This window comes from Nuphar pumila, chromosome 11, assembly GCF_984573655.1.
Source record: "Nuphar pumila chromosome 11, dmNupPumi1.hap1.1, whole genome shotgun sequence".
Classification (NCBI taxonomy): Eukaryota; Viridiplantae; Streptophyta; class Magnoliopsida; order Nymphaeales; family Nymphaeaceae; genus Nuphar; species Nuphar pumila.
Window position 1 is genome coordinate 84,325,262 of NC_143259.1, and position 17,436 is coordinate 84,342,697.

The following is a 17,436-nucleotide window of genomic DNA, read 5'->3' on the forward strand; positions in this document are numbered from 1 at the left end:
AAGAAAGGATTCCATGACCATCATGGAATATTTGAACAAAATGAAGGTTATCACAGATCAGTTAGCAGTTGTTGGAAGTACAGTTTCTGATAAAGATTTGGTACAGCAAACCCTCAGTGGATTGGGACACGACTATCATATGATTGTCACTTCCCTGTTATATTTACCTGAGCTGCCCAACTTTGAAGATCTGCGCGCAAAATTGTTACAATATGAGATGAATCTAAAGAGATTTTCTGAAGAATCATCTATGAATACTGGGGCACAAGAAGTTCTTGCTACAGGGGTTACTTATACACGAGGACGAGGAAGCTATGATATCAAGGGAAAAGGAGCACAAGGGAGAAGTGGTCATGGAGGTCGTGGATTATTGCCTACACCCAACTCATATACCAACCCACAAAGACAGAGGCCAATTCCTACTTGCTTTCTGTGTAATAAAAGGGGGCATATCAAAGCTAACTGCTGGTTCAATCCCCTAAATAAAGGAAAATCAACACAAACTGAAGCAAAAAGAGGCACAGACAGTACAAGGACCAACGGAGAAGTAAAAGAGTTGTTGTTGTCAGCCTTAGCAGAATTGAATCTGAAACAAAATGAGCAAGGTACTTGGTATGTGGACTCTGGCGCAGCGACTCATGTTACTGGTGATGCAGGTAAGCTCCTAAAACTTGTTCCTTACATTGGTAGAAGTAGTATAGTTACTGGAGATGGATCACACCACTCTGTCTCGCATATTGGAAACTCCATCATACCCTTGCCCGAATCTTCCATCAATCTTTCAAATGTTCTTTATGCTCCTAATATCAAGAAAAACATTGTTTCAGTTTCTAAACTTGTTGATGATATCAAAGCCTCAGTTGAATTTACTCCATCTTCTGTTCTTGTAAAGGATCTCTGCACGAAGGAGACGTTCGCTAGAGGAAAACGGCAAGGAAATATATATGTTTTTCAAGAAGATCCTTCAGCACATATTCGCTTTGCAGACCCAAACTTGAAGCTCCAATCATCGTTGTCTTCTGAAAATCCTACATGCGTTTTTAGTGTCTCTGAAATCAATAAGCCAAACCTTTGGCATGGTCGTCTAGGTCACTGCAGTAATAGTTTCATTGAAAAGCTTGTTTCAAATAACCTCATTCCCAAGTCAAGTTTAGGAATAAATGTCAATGACAACAAATGTTCTAGTTGTCTCTTATGTAAGAGTCATGTTTTACCATTTCATTCTATCAATAAAAGAGCTTCAAGACCTTTTGAGACTATCTGTTCTGATGTTTGGGGGCCTGCTCCAGTTGCTTCTATGTCTGGAACTAGATATTATCTTTTATTTGTTGACAGTTATTCTCGCTATTCCTGGATATTTTTCATGAAACATAAATCTGAGACTTTCAAGTTGTTCTGTAACTTCCATTCCTTTGTCAAAAACCAATTTTCTGAAAACATCCTAAGTTTCCAATGTGACGGAGGAGGTGAATTCTCTTTCATTGACTTTACTAACTTTCTTCAAAGTAATGGGATAAGGAAAAAGGTGCCTTGCCCACACACACCTCAGCAGAATGAGATTGCTGAAAGGAAGCATCGCCATATTGTTAAGAGTGCGATGAGCATGATGCATGACAGTAATCTTCCGATCACTTTATGGACATAGGCTTTTCATTCTGCAGTTCATGTGATAAATCGATTGCCCATGACTATTTTGGAAAACAAGTCTCCTTACTTGTCTCTTTTTGGTATCCACCCCAACTACTATGATTTGCATGTGTTTGGTTGTTTATGCTATGTTCATGTTGACAGTTCAAGGAGACATAAGTTTCAGGACAAGGCTTTGAAGTGAAGGTTTGTGGGTTATGCTGATGACTATAAAGGGTACAGGTGCTATGATCCGGTGAGCAAGCGCATCAAAATATCAAGAAATGTCATCTTCGATGAATTGAATTTTGATTGTCGATATACTAGTTCTTCAGAATCAAAACATAAAGTTGAGGCTTATTATCCTTGGTTGAATTATGAACTTCTCTCAGGAGCTAGTGATGCTTGCTCAAATTGCACTCAAAAGGATAAGAAACATGTGTCTACTGATGGAATGATTAATCATGAAAATACAGACTCAACTTTGAATCCAGGAAGGTATAAAGGCCTTGTCTACACTCGACGAGAACGAGAGTCACCCACCATAGTTGATTCAGACATGGACACATCCTCAACATCCAACATTGTTGATACTAGAAGATCCACACGTTCTCGCCATCCAATTGAAAGGTGGGTCAGTTATGAAAATTTCTTATTAGATTTTCAACTCTTTCTAACAGCCTTGAATAAAGAAGATGAACCCACAACGTTCTCTCAAGCATCAAATTCCAGAACATGGATTGAAGCAATGAATGAGGAGATGGAAGCTCTACATGAATGTGGTACGTGGGATGTCGTATCAAGACCACCTGACAGAAATGTTGTTGGTTCGAAATGGGTGTACAAAATAAAGTATAAACCAGATGGGACTATAGAGCGATACAAGGCGAAACTTGTAGCTAAAGGTTTTACACAGGAGCAAGGACGGGATTATGATGAAACTTTTAGTCCAGTGGTGAGGATGGGGACAATCCGAGTCATACTTTCTTTAGCTATTGAACACCAATGGACTATTAGCCAACTTGATGTGAAGAATGCTTTTCTTCATGGAGATTTGAGCGAAGAAGTTTACATGGAACAACCCATTGGTTACGCAGAAGGTAATCCTACAAAATATGTCTGCAGACTAAAAAGGGCGATATATGGATTGAAGCAGGCATCTCGATCTTGGTTTGACAGCTTTTCTCTTGAAATACAAAAATATGGTTTTAAGAAATCTCTTCTTGACCACTCCTTATTTATATTTAAGAACCAAGACACAATTACTCTGTTGTTGATATATGTGGATGATATCATCATCACTGGCAGTTCCAATGAGCACATTGAAGAAGTCAAACACCTCTTGAATCAAAGGTTCAAAATGAAGGACCTTGGCAAACTACGGTACTTTCTTGGAGTTGAAGTCGACAGTTCCTCTGAAGAAATGACTCTCACTCAACATAAGTATACCATTGATGTTCTCAATAAAGCGGGTATGAAAGACTGCAAGCCCTTGAGCACTCCTAGTGTTCTTCATCAAAGGCTTAGCTCTCAAGACGGAGATCCATTTGATAATCCCACACAGTACCGTAGCATAGTGGGTATGTTACAATACCTCACTTTTACTCGCCCTGATATAGTCTACTCGGTGAATCAAGTTTCTCAGTTTATGCATGCCCCATGTGAAGGGCATATGGAAGCAGTTAAACAGATACTACGATATCTGAAAGGAACGGTTGGGGATGGTCTCATATATAAGTGAAAGACAAATGAGCAAAGTGCACATGAGATCACTATTTATTCTGATGCGGACTGGGCGGGAGATCCAGATGAACGCAGATCAGTATCCGACTATTGTGTATTTGTTGGAATGAATTTGGTTTCTTGGAGTAGTAAGAAACAAAAGGCTGTTGCCAGATCCAGTACAGAGGCTGAATACAGGTCAATGGCAGCCGCCACTGCTGAGGCTACTTGGGTTAGACATCTACTGACAGAAGTCGGAGAATCGATATCTCGATCACTTCTTTTGTGTGACAACCAGAGTGCCATTAGTATGTCTTTTAATCCAATTCATCATAGTCGTGCCAAACATATTGAAATAGACCAGCATTTTGTGAGACAAAAGGTAGAAGAGAAAGAGATTGAGCCTGAATTTGTTCGAACTACAGATCAAGTGGCGGATATATTTACAAAAGGATTGACAAAAGACAGATTTTGGACGTTAAAAGGCAAGTTGTTCATGATTCAAGATCATGCACAACTTGAGGGAGGGTGAAAAGAAGTGTTTTCTCTGGTTACGAGTCATGGATCTGAAGATCCAGACCCGTGACATCCACTTCTTCATTAATGATATTATGTAATATTGATTATTCTAATGAGGGTATTTTAGTACCCTAATTTTGTAATCACATGTTAATATAAAGGAATACACAGCAGCCGACCCTAACACTGCAGGGTATCGGTTTTTCCCAAACTTCTCTCTCCCTTTCTCCATCTCTCTTTGTTTCGCAGCTCTCTCGCGTGGAATGATCTGCAGGTTGCAAATCTAACACTGATATCCCCTTTCGTCTGAGTGAGGAAGGAAGTGTATGGCATAATGATCTTCTCTGGGTGCCAGAAGATCCTATTTTGAGAGAAGAGATTCTCGCATAAACTCACAAGTCCAAGTATATGATTTACCCTGGTGGCACAAAGATGTTCAAAGATTTGCAGCGCAGATATTGGTGGAGCGGAATGAAGCGAGACGTAGCCAAGTATGTCTCTAAGTGTTTGACTTGCCAACAGATTAAGATCGAGCACCAACGACTAGGCGGAGTGATGCAGCAGGTGAAGATTCCATAATGAAAGTGGGAGGACATCACAATGCACTTTATCGTCGGTTTGCCGAGGACGCGGAGGAAACACGATGCGATTTGGGTGATCGTGGATCAACTCACTAAATCAGCGCATTTTCTCCCTATCCGCCTCAATCAGTCTCTGGGTAGCTTGGCGGACCTCTATGTCTAGGAGATTATGAGATTGCACAGTATTCCTGTGTCAATCATCTTCGATCGTGACCCGAGGTTCACCTCCAGGTTTTGGGGGTAGCTGCAGTTGGCCTTGGGCACAAAACTAAAATTCAGCACTGCCTTCCACCCTCAGACCGACGAACAATCTGAACGTACGATTCAGACTTTGGAGGACATGCTGCGAGCTTGCATGATGGACTGGAAGGAAGAATGGCACTCTCATATCGGATTGGCAGAATTCGCATACAATAACAGTTATCATGCGGGCATCGAAATGGCCCCGTATGAAGCCTTGTACAGGAAGCATTGTCGATCACCTGTTTACTGGGACGAGGTTGGTGAACGGAAGCAAGATTCACCAATAGTGCTACAGCACTATACTCAGCAAGTGCAGATGATCAGAGAGTGTCTGTGTTCTGCGCAAAGTTGGCAGAAGTGTTATGCCGATCGTCGGCGTTGAGAGCTCGTGTTCCCAACGGGAGATATGGTTTTTGTTAAGGTATCTCATACAAAGAGCGTTTTTCGGTTCGAGAAAAAGAGAAAGTTGAGTCCCTGATTCGTCGGACCATTTAAGATCTTGGATCGGATCGATGAGGCGGCTTACCGTGTTGTGTTGCCTCCTCAATACGCTCAGATCCACAACATCTTCCACGTATCTATGTTGAGAAGATACGTTCATGACTCATCGCACATCATTCATTACGATGATGTGAACATCCAAAAAGACATGACGTTCGAGAAAAGACCTATGGCAATCGTTGATCGTCGAGATCAAGTACTCAGATCAAAAATGATTTCTCTTGTAAAAGTACGTTGGCAACACCATGGAATAAATGAATGTACATGGGAGCCTAAGTCAGATACCAATGAATGCAATAGAAATTTCGCGGACAAAATTATTTTAAGGAGGGTAGGATGTAAAACCCGAAAAAAAAACTTGGATTCGGGTCGGATCCGGACCTGTACTCGACCCAGACCCAACGGAGGCACTGGCACCGCCTCCCTCACGCCTTCTAAAGACAGCGAGCTAGCGGAGGGGTTTCAAATAGAAACCCACTTTCCCCTCTGCTCTCCCATTCTCTCTCTCACCCTGACCCCCTCTCGCTCTCTCACCCTCTTGTCCCTAATTCTGTCTCTCTCGTTTCTGCTCGCTGGAGACCCACCGCCACCGGCGACCTCCAGCTCGTACGACAGATCTCGCTCGCGCCCCGCGACCCGACCCGTTAATCGCTTACGCCCGCAAACGCCAACAAGCTCGCAACTCCCCAAGGAAGGGGAAGATTGCATGGAGAACTTGGACAATTGAATTGAGTTCAATTAACTAAAAAAGACAATTAAATAAATATATATGCATATATATATTTATACGAGTACGCATTTAACTCAAGGACGCGGTTTAGTGATCCTTGTCCTTTACTTTTTGTCATGTCTTTACTTTGTCATCGTGTTTTACGTCAGGCTCTTGCTTTTGCAAATGTTTCGTTATTGTCTTGTCATTGCAGATGACGCTCAAGTTTACGCTCATTGCATGTTCTATAAAAGGCATCCTCGTGGAGGATGTAAGAGGCATTCACCACTTTCCCTCTTGTGACAAGAGTTGAGTCGGGAGCTTAACGATACATTCACGTCTAAGGAGAGGGATCCCTAGCAAGGATGCTGGCTTTTCCAGTGAGCAGTCTTGTAAAGTAGACCTGAGAATTTAAGGAGCTGCGCGAAAGCATCAAAGACTGCCCAAATCGAAGTATTTGGAAGAATGTGTATTGGTTGGTTCTGTTCATCTACCCGACATATCTCGGGTAACCCCGAATTGGGGCATAAGCAAACTTCTTAGCGGGGTTTCTGTTGAGAAACTCGTATTCCGTCTATCGAGGCTGGTATCCAGTCACCCGAGGTATGTAGATACCACGATAGCGGATGAGATTCTAGAAATCGCATGCCAAATGTTGGAACAAGTTGTTGGCTGTTTCAAACGATAAATAATGTCAAAAGTAAAGTTTCAAAAACATTATATCTTTCGAAAAAAAATTTGTTGAGGCTCCTATTGAGAAACTATACTCCTTTCATCCTAGAGTACTTGTAGTCGTGCACTACACGCTAATACTGCGATGATCAGATGAGACGGTTGTGCGACCTCGAACAATGCTAAATGCACAATGTTGTAAACACATAAAAATGGGATCGCCTTTACAGGTAAGATGCTCATTTGGTCAAAAGACCAGAGCATATAAAATAACTCGTCAGTTAACTTACCCCTGACACACTCATTCACTTCTTGTAGTTTGTCAAGGGAGAGGACAGAGCGGTACACACTCTAATGGACAGGTTGTTAACAACCACCCTACGGGCAAAGATCTGGCCTCCCCAGTCATTGGCGTTAGGGGAAAAGACTACCAGACATTATCCTAGGTAGTAGATCTCATGGACTTCTGCAGAAGTTGGATGCATCCGTTGCCAAGTACCTGCCTTTGGGGAATCCACTCTCGGCTAAAGTTGTCCCCTTAGGAGCCAACTCAACTAGTTATTCGAGTTATTGAAAATACATAGAATAACGGATGCTTGAACTAGTCTCAGTTGTTTCTATGATTTGTTTGCGCGTACCCGCAAGCCAATAATATTGAAACATAAAGTCTGTTCACACTGGTTGATGGGTCATGAGACTTGCTTGTTGCGTGGTAGTTCACGACTTACGATCAAATAAATCGTCATGCTGCGTTTGACAGTTGCACTGCTTACTTGCTTTGAACTGCTTACCTGTACCTATTTAACTGCATATCTGCTTTAAGCTGCTTAGCATGATGAATTAAATGCTCCTAATTCAGTTTCATGTAGTTTCTCTTGTGCACCTACTAGTTTTTCGCAACCCATTCTATGGGTACATGTGATGATTAGGTACACCATGGGCGATTGCGCGATTGCAAGATGGCTTCAAGATTTTCTTTTTCTTACTCTTAGCTCGGGTCCTGGATGTTTTTGGGTTTTGTAACGGATTTTCCTTGGAATATCCGAATTTTGTACTATTTGGGAACTTCTTTAAATAAAAGTACATTTTCCAAGTGTTTTGCAAGTAACATGGATTGTGAGTTTTGGTTCTTTTAACTAACATGCCCAAAGTTGTCAACTTGCCTTTCTGAATTTAACAAAAGAATAGTCTTCCACTGATTTCATAAACAAACTCTGAAAGGAAAGAGATTTTTTCTAGTCTCTTGCCTGTTTTCTGAAAGAGTTGCAAGTTTGAAATTTTGGGGCGTTACAGCAGTAGCTGATGCTCGAGTACAACAAGAGGTTGAGGGGTGAGGGCTCAACAATCAAGTTGAGCCGCACCCAATCCCAAACCAGGATAGGACCGAGTCTGGTTCGGTCTTCCAACAGGGGGAAAAGGGTGAGAGTGTCGACAGTCAGGCCACTTCCGGAGGCAGTGGCTGCCGTGGCTCACTGACAGAGCAGGGGAAAAGGGAGCAAGGCCATGAGTAGACAACATTAAAGTAGATCTATTAATCTCAAAACTTAATCATATATGCAAGTGAAACCATTTAATAAATAACTTGAGAGTGATATTACACATGCACACAGAAAAAAACAACTATGCCAAACAATAAACAAATATTCCCAAGCATACTAAAATGAAGACGATAAAAGGTGTATGCCTTTGCAATGTAGTTGCCAAACACAAGTATAATTACTTTGGAAGAGAAGGGTACGAAAAATATCCTAAAATCCACATTCAAGAGTGAGAGATAGAGAGAACGAGGAGGAGAAGGAGAAGGAGAAACAGTGAGACAGAGAGAGCGAGAGCAAAGGGAGAGAGAGTGAGAGACATACAGGGGAGAGGCAAAGAGAGCGCAAAGGAGAAAGAGTGAGACAGAGAGTGAGAGACAGACAGGGGAGAGACAAAGAGAGAGAGAGAGAGACTTGAAGGCCCTGAAGAAGTCCATGGTCACAGAGGTCGTCGAAACCCATTGCTGGAGACGGTCACCAAAGGTGGAGAACGAGAGAGAGAGAGAGAGAGATTTGAGGCCCTGCAGAAGTCCATGGTCAACGAAGTAGACGAAACCCACTGCTGGACACGGTCACCAGAGGTGGAGAGAGAGAGAGAGATTGGGGAAAGTCAAAAACCTATTTGACTTTCCCTTATTATTGTAAGAAGACGAGTTCTTGGATTATCACCAAAAGAAGCTTCAAATGGCTTCAACCAAAATACCGAAAAAGAGAACACACGTAAGAACCACAAGGGTTCATACAATAATATACCCAAAAAAGAGGTATAAAATAAAGGGAGAAAAAGAATTTATTGAATGGATAAAACACCCTTACAAAAGTCATACATAATAAGGGGAAATATCCCCATATTTATAATACACAAAGAGGACTTCAAGAGGGAGTCGTTGGGCTCCAAACGGCTCTAAATAGAATCGTTGGGAGTCCAACAACTCCCTAGTACACTTTACTTTTTGACTTTGGTCAAAAAGTAAAGTCTAAAAGGGTCCAAAAATAAAAGCTAAAAAAAATAACCTAACTAGTTTCTAACTAGAATACATAACTAAGGTAAAAACTAAAAGGAATTACATTATGATATTACATTTTTTGACACTTATAAGGGATAATGACTATTATACCCTTAAGAAAGGGTATTTTACTATTTTATTTTTTTGGTAAAAAAAACTTTAGGCTAAACATGGAATCTCGCTTCCCATTATTGGGAAGCCCACTTCCCTATTTAGGGGAAGCACACTTCCCGAATTTAAAGGCCGCTTACCTTGACATTTTGGAAGCACAATGTTTTGCGCTTTTGAAGCGCCTCTCATGGAAGCACGCTTCCCCACTCCTTGTAGCGCTTCCAAAAATCCTGGTCTGACTCCATTATAACTAACTATTTCTAATCACTTCATTCGCATGTGCATTAACCTATTCGCCAAATACAAATACACCCCCATGAGCTTTGGCAATGTTGATTGATTCTCTGATGAGCACTATTTTATCCACTATGTCTCCCTTGAATAGTCCGATATTTTCCCATGGAGATAATGCGCTACAAGATTCACCACTTTTATGCTCATTTCTTAGATGGAGAATTTTACATCTAGCTGTAGAAAGGAGAGTGCAAATCTATGAATAGGAGATGTGTGGGTATCTTCATCACTATCAACAGGTTTTCCATTGAAAATTCCTTCAGTAGCTCCATTGACTGGAACACTTAGAAGCCCTCCTATCCCAATCACTTCAATCACCAGTTACATAAAAGATTTATTGAAACTTCCAGATTTGTCCTGGAGTCCGTCCATATTATAATTGTTAAGCCTTTAGCAGACGAATTTTCAAGAGTTTGGTAAACTAAACACCACCTGTTGGAAGTTATAAAGCATTTGGATAAGATGACAAAGCTCAACATAAGAATTGATATGGGTCATCTTCAGCTGATGATGTGACAACATTGGTTTAGGATAACTAGCAACAAGAAAGTGTAAGTTCAGATAGGGTCTTATCGTTGTTCCCTTCTAGGGCTTACTGACACTAGGAAATCCAAATAAAAGTGGAAGAATGTGAACAACATTTAATTTAATAATATCATGAAAAATGAAGCTTTCCTAGGCGGTAGCACGCAAGCCTTAAAGGTACCAGGGACTTACAAAAACAGAATATGCTGTATATTACATAGTAAATTCTAGACAAGAATAGAAAAGTGGCATGCATACCTAAGAGATCAATTGCAGTGATAACAGCAATCTTTGCATCAGGGTGTCGAACATGCAGAAGGTGTGAAAGCATGTTTGTTCCCTACAATGAATGAAAAAAACATACAAGTACACCAACTATGAGAACATATTTGAGAACAAACAGAAAATAAAGAGCAATATTACACTCAAATAGAAACATGAAGAAAGGAAAAAAATCATAGAAGGGTAATCCAGCATCACAAGAAATGACTCAACAGGAACAAAATCCTCTAATCATTGATGTAGGAAGTATGACAATGCCAAAAAAACTGAAAAACAGTAAAACTAATGAACTAACTGGAGGGGAAAATGAGTTAAGATGATATTACATTCAAATACAATCTTTTTTGGTTTCCATCTAGTTCATTCAGCCACCAATGGAAAGTGGAGCACTTAAATGGAAAACTTTCTTGTCAAATGAAACCAGCCATGAATACTTGTAATACCATTCATATAGGGAAATAGTTGTATCAACAATGTAGGTCATGCAAAAAGAGAATGGGATGGAACCTCCACCACCTGATTAAAAGTAAATCTTCAGGATAGAATGGAATAAGACTATACTGAACTAACATCATAAAAAGGTGTAACCGCCTCCATGCTCCAACATAATGACAAAGAAAGGAGATGCAAGAAAGTATCATCCGAAGTCAAAACTTGTGAGGAATAACTAGGCGAGAATGCGGGTGATTTAAAGTGCACAACTTCATGGTATTCTAATGTATTGCCCAATAGAAGCATTTTTGTCTTTTTACATGTATTAATAGTTGTTTATTAGAAACAACTATTTTTTTTTATTTTTTACTTTTCCTTTTTTTCTTCTTTTTCTTGTTTTATGAGCTTTGGGGCCCCACTTCATAGAGTCGTTGGGGCCCCAACAACTCTATGAATGGGGAGCTCCCAAGGGTCCCTCTCTCTCAGTTTTTTATGTAAATAGGGGTGTCCCCCCTTACATGTATTCATTTCTTTTCTCTCACTATTCAATAATACTTAATTTTTGTTAGTCGTTTGGCATTGTCCCTTAGTGGATTTGTGTGTGCACTTGAGTGCTTGCCTATTCTCTTTGTAATTGTCCATTATTGGACTTGTAAGTGTTTTACACTTTGTTATTTGTAATTTCGCAAACTTCATTACATGGTATCAGAGCCATTTGGGTTCTCTTGATCTTGGAAGCATTTCTTGTGGCGTTTGAAGATCGTGACAAAGGTGCTATCATTTTCTTCGCCTCTATCTTTCTCTTGTCATCATGGAGCATGAATCAAGAGTCGAGCTCTCCTTCAAACTTAATTGATCCAACTACTTGATGTGGGTGTCGGCCATGAAAAATCATCTTAGAGGGAAGAAACTTTGGGGTTTTGTGATGGAAACCTCTCTTGAACCATCGTTGGAGCTCACCAAAGTTGAAGGGGTTGTTTAAAAAGCTCTCGTTGGGGATGATCGTCTTAAAGTCATCAATGAACATATTTGACATGGTTTATGAACAATGTTAACATAAAAATATGTGCCAACATTGCTAAATTTAGAAGAGCCAATGAAGCTTGGTTCTTTCTGAAATGAAGTGAGGATCTTCCACAAAAGTACTTAGATCCGCAAGAGAGAGTGTCTAGAGAGACACTTGAGCATAACCCTTAAAAAAGGGTATAATAAAAAAGAAATAGAAAATAATCTTTATTGAAAAATGATAAAATGCTTAAGAAGCATTAAGTACATAATTACAAGAGGGGATGCACCCCTTTATATACAAGTGAGAAAAGGAGAGCTCTTAAGGAGCTCTCCTTGTAACCATTGGACTAGTCCAACGGTTACAAATGTAATCGTTGGACTAGTCCAACGGTTACCTTACGAGTTAAGTTCCAAGTGGAACTTAACTAGATAGAGTTGTCTAGTTCTATTAGAACTAGACACTAAAAAAGAAAAAAATAGAAAAATACAGAAAAAATATAAAAGATAAAATTACATAAATATATATATAATAATAATATGAATATCATTATTATATATATATATATATTTTATATTTTAACACTTCCCCTCAAACTTACGGTACAATGAGCGAAAGTTTGTCTAAGAGGAAGTGAAATCTGGGAGCAGCTAGAAGCTTTAAAAAGAAGTCTGCTAACTGATATTTTGAAGTAACATATGGCAGATCAACTGTCTCATGTAGATATTCCTCTCTGCCGTAGTGACAATCCATTTCAATGTATTTGGTGCATTCGTGGAATGTTCTATTGCTTGCAATGTAGATCGCACTCTTATTCTCACAACACATTTATGAAACTTTTGTTGTTTCAGCCCCCATGTCGGCAAGCAGACGTCGAAGCCAAACTACTTCCATGGTCGTGGTTGTCATGGCTCGGTATTCGGCTTCGGTGGATGAGAGAGAGACCTTCTACTGCTTTTTGCACTTCCACAAGATTAAAGATTCACCTAAGAAGACACAAAAACCAGTGGTTGAGTGTCTGTTATTGGGATCACCTTCTCAATCATCATCAGTATATGCAATTAAATCAAGGGAAGAAGAGGAAGATAAGAAAAGTCCTCGTGAAAGAGAGGACTGGATGTATCTGATAATACACATGATTGCTCTCATGTGAACAGAGGTGGTAGCATATTGAAATTGGCTTGTTGTGTGAACAACATGTGTTATGTCTGGTTTGGTAATGGATAGATTGGAAAGTGCCCCGACAAGCTATCTGTAAGGAGTAGGGTCCTCAAAAAGTTCATCATCAATCTTCATTTTAACATTGACAACTTCTGGAGTGTCTACTTTCTTATCATCTGTAATTTCAGACCAAGAAACAATGTCAAAAGCAAATTTAGTCTGAGATAATAAATATCCCGTAAGAGAATAGACAACTTCAATGCCTAAAAAGTATCTCAATAAACCTTAATCACTCATTTCAAAGTGAGATTTGAGAAGTGTTTTGATGTTTTCAACTCTCTGTTTATCGCTTCAGGTGATGATCATACCATCCACATATAGAAGAAGCACAATAATTCCTGCATCAGAATTCTTAATAAATAAAGCAGTGTCAGTCAAACAGAATTGAAAACCAATATCAAGCATAACACTATTAAACCTATCATACCAAGGTTTTGGTGTTTGTTTAAGGTCATAAAGAGTTTTTTCTAAGCGAAGAGTTTTACCCTTAGGAATATTAAAACCAGGAGGGTTTTTCGTGTACACTTCTTCAACTAGGTTTTCATTTAAAACTGCATTTTTGACATCCATCAGAAATATAGATCAGTTATTGATGGAAGCTAAGGCAATTAAGGTTCTGATTGTTGTCATACGAGCAACAGGGGCAAAGGTTTCTTCATAATCAATGTCATATTTTTGCGCATAACCTTTGGCTACTAATCGGGTTTTATATCTTTCAATAGTGCCATCACTCGTGGTTTTAACCTTATAAACCCATCGACATCCTATAGGTTTCTTGCCTAGAGGAAGGTCTTGAATAGTCCATGTAAAAGCCTTTTCAAGTGCATCTAACTCAGCTTTTATGGCTTCTATCCATTTGATATCATTTTTGGCTTGAAAGTACGAAGATGGTTCTTCATATGAGTGAATTAATGTAATGACCGTCCTATATGTAGGTGAGAAGGATTCGTATGACACAAATTTTCCTGGATGCCTCGAGACTCGGGATGACCTTCTGGTTGGAATGTCAGAATATCTTTTAAGTGCACATGCAAGATTAGGCTCTCTTCGTCTGGAATATTGTATACTAGTATCTCTATGGACTTCTTCATTGTCAACATTATGATCAAGATCAATAATACCTTGATCATTATCAAAGCTCAAGATCATATTCATCATATTTTGATGTCAGATCTAACAAAAAAGAGTACTTAGTAACTTCCTTTGGTTTTTCAAAATCAAAGAAGCTCTCTTTTTCTAAAAATGAGACATTTCTTGATACATATAATCTATCATTCTTGAACTTAAAATACCTATAACCTTTTTTATTTTCAGCATATCCTAAAAAGGCACGAGGAGAAAGTTTATCATTTTTGTCCGTAAATATAAAACACTTGCATCCAAATACTCTCAATCTAGAGTAATCTGGAGAAAGGTTCACAAGTTTTTCGATTGGAGTTATATTATGCAAAGAAGAGGATGGCATTCGATTAATTAAATAGGTGGCAGTTAAGGCACTTCTGCTAGGGTTGGCAATTTCTGACACGACCCGCCAACCCGCCTCTTAAGCGGGTTCGGGTTGGGCTTAAGCCAACCCGTTTAATAAACGGGTCGACCTGCGTAACCTGTTTATTAAACAGGTCGGGTTCGGGTTGGAGGTATGCCAACCCGCCAACCCGTCTGCCAACCCGTCAACCCGCCAACCCGACCCGTCAACCCATCAACCTGACCCGTCAACCTGACCCGCGAACCTGAGAACCCGTTTACCCGACCCAACCTATTTATTAAATGGGTTGGCGGGTCGTGTCGGGTTACCCGTTTATTAAACGGGTCGGGTTCGTGTTTGCCATAGCCGACCCGTTTAATAAACGGGTCGGGTTCGGGTTGAGGTATGCTGACCCGCCAACCCGACACGATTGCCACCCCTAGCTTCTGCCCAAAAATCTTTTGGGACTTGATTTGCTATTAATAAAGTCCTAGTGGTTTCCATAATATGGCGATGTTTACGTTCTGCCAACCCATTTTGTTGAGGTGTGTATGGGCAAGACCTTTGATGTGTGATGCCATGTAAGTTAAGGTAATTTTTAAGATCTGTGGACAAAAATTTTGTCCCTGAATCTGTGCGAAAATTGAAATATTATTTTGAAACTTATTTTTAACCATATTATGAAATGCCTGAAAGTATGAAAATACTTCAAACTTATGTTTAAGAAAATAAATCCAAGTATGTGTAACGCCCCAAAATTTAACCCAAATTATGAGGATTTTTTTTTATAACAGCGGGAACAAGAAATACTATAGGGTTAAGCATTTTAGAACATTACAGTGGAAAGAAAACCCAAAACATTTATTTCATTTCATTATCAATGAAAATTAACATTAGAATTTTAAGTGATATGAACAATTAAATTACAATAAACCCAAGTGATCTCTGGAACAGTAAATCCAAAATCTTGATCCGATGCCTCATCCTGCAGTCGCTCGTAAATGCTATTATTCACCTGAAAATAGTAAAATTATAAAAATTAGACTATAATTGTCTAAGTATGAAATCTATAACTTTTAATGTAGGTACATCATGAATCTAGTATGTGATGTGGGTGTCATGTGTAAATCTTTAGCATATACAAAATCACGTAAAGCAGACTATGCAACAGTAATAACAGACATATATTTAAGTAAGTAAGCAGATTATGCAACAACTATAATTAAACAAGTAAAGCATATTTTGCAACAATAATAACAGTAACATGCATAATTTTAATGTAACAGTAACAATATGAATTCAATTATCTCATATCTATGCATTTCAGAATTTGCATTTCATCACAAACTCAGAATATAAAGCATGTTTGAAAGAATATGAAATTGTCTCTCTAGTAACTCTACTTATTGTGATACCTAACTGTTCTAAATAGTGTTTGTATTATCTTATCCCGCGGGTACACACAGGTCGAGGCAACCATCACAGAAGATGACGTTCGAGAGTATATTATTCAAGGGTGTTTTATTAACCCCGAACGTTCTAACTGAGACTGAAATCCCAAGGGAACAGCCAGTAGCTGAGAGAATCTCCCAAGGGCCGAAAGAAAACAGGATGCATCCCTAACTTCTGCAGAAGACGTGGAACTACCACCTAGGACACATAGGTAGTCCGGGTCCCTAACTCCGAGGACAGGGGACCAACGAGCCGCTTTACGCTCGAAACCAAAACACAAGTCCTCGAAGTTTTGTACCACCTACCCTCTCCAAGGTAAGCCCAAAAACTGAGTGGGTTGATCTTTTCATTTAATTATTTTCCCCCGAAGTACAAGGGTATTTCCCTAATCTTCCTTCTGCTACCATAGCAGTAGATTCCCAACCGTGGTCATTTTACCAAGGTGTATAAACCATCTCAATCATTTTCCATATTGATTGCATAAACCCACTTAGAGTGCTCTGGTGCTTTTAAATCAGTCAAGCACACAAGCTCTGGTACCTTTAAACTAGTAAGGCCAGAGAAATTAAATTTAAGTTTCTCATCAGTATTATGATCATTATCCAAAATCTATGTCACACAGACTCAGCTAGGGAGGCGCTGCACCCGAGTCGACACGCCCCGACACGGGTGCGGACACAGGTGCGGCTTTGGACACGGCCTGGACTCAGTCAATGATGAGTCGGACTCGGTCAATGAATCGAGGCCAAGTCCGTCCTTGTTTTGGACTCGGTCAATGTTGACCGAGTCCAAAAATGTCCATTTGTAGAGTGAAAAAACTAAAAAAATTATTTTTTTTTATATTTTTTATTTAAAAAGATATATAAAAAAGGTTGTGTCACAGTGCACAGTGGACTGTGTTGTGCTGTGCACAGTCACAGACTGTGCTATCCTTGCACTTTTTTTAATATATATATATATATAGTCGAGTCCCCGTGTCGAAAAATTTTAAAATCGCACTGCACCAGTGTCGCACCCGCACCCATGTGACATAGTCCAGAATACTTCGGTACTTTTAAATCGTCAAGCACCAAGACCTCGGTACCTTTAAATCGGTCGGGCACACAACATTTACGATTAAGTTTTCATCATTTTTATTGTCATAGCACACAAGCTAATAGCCCAATCACCTGCATCGGGTTATCCATTCATATTGCCCATTAGGCAAAGCACATATCCATATGTCATTAAGTGCATCATCATATATTTGTAACCAATATAACAACCTCATTCCTCAAACACATATAACAAGTTGCATACCAGCAATTCAAATTATACATTTTCTGACAAAAAGTAGTTTAAGCACATGGTATTTCATGTAAATTAGTTACAGCACTAGAGAAACATGGAAGAATGTAATTTAAAGAACCATATATAGCCCAAACAGCAACTGGGTGCAGCAATAATCTTTTGTCATATATATTTCATGTTTACATGATTTCAGGATTCTACCCTCAGAGACACTTTGGAATAGAAACTCTCAGTGTAGGATAT

The 17,436-nt window shown here is 39.5% G+C and overlaps 1 protein-coding gene across 1 annotated transcript in view; it reads right to left on the reverse strand.

Annotated features, from left to right (window-relative positions):
- Window positions 1-17,436, reverse strand: part of LOC149822456 (ARM repeat superfamily protein) — a 264,124-nt gene that overhangs the window by 106,059 nt on the left and 140,629 nt on the right. The window contains exon 27 of the mRNA XM_089981529.1: window positions 10,304-10,385. Coding sequence (XP_089837655.1) covers window positions 10,304-10,385 — 82 coding nt within the window. The remainder of the gene's footprint in view (window positions 1-10,303; window positions 10,386-17,436) is intronic.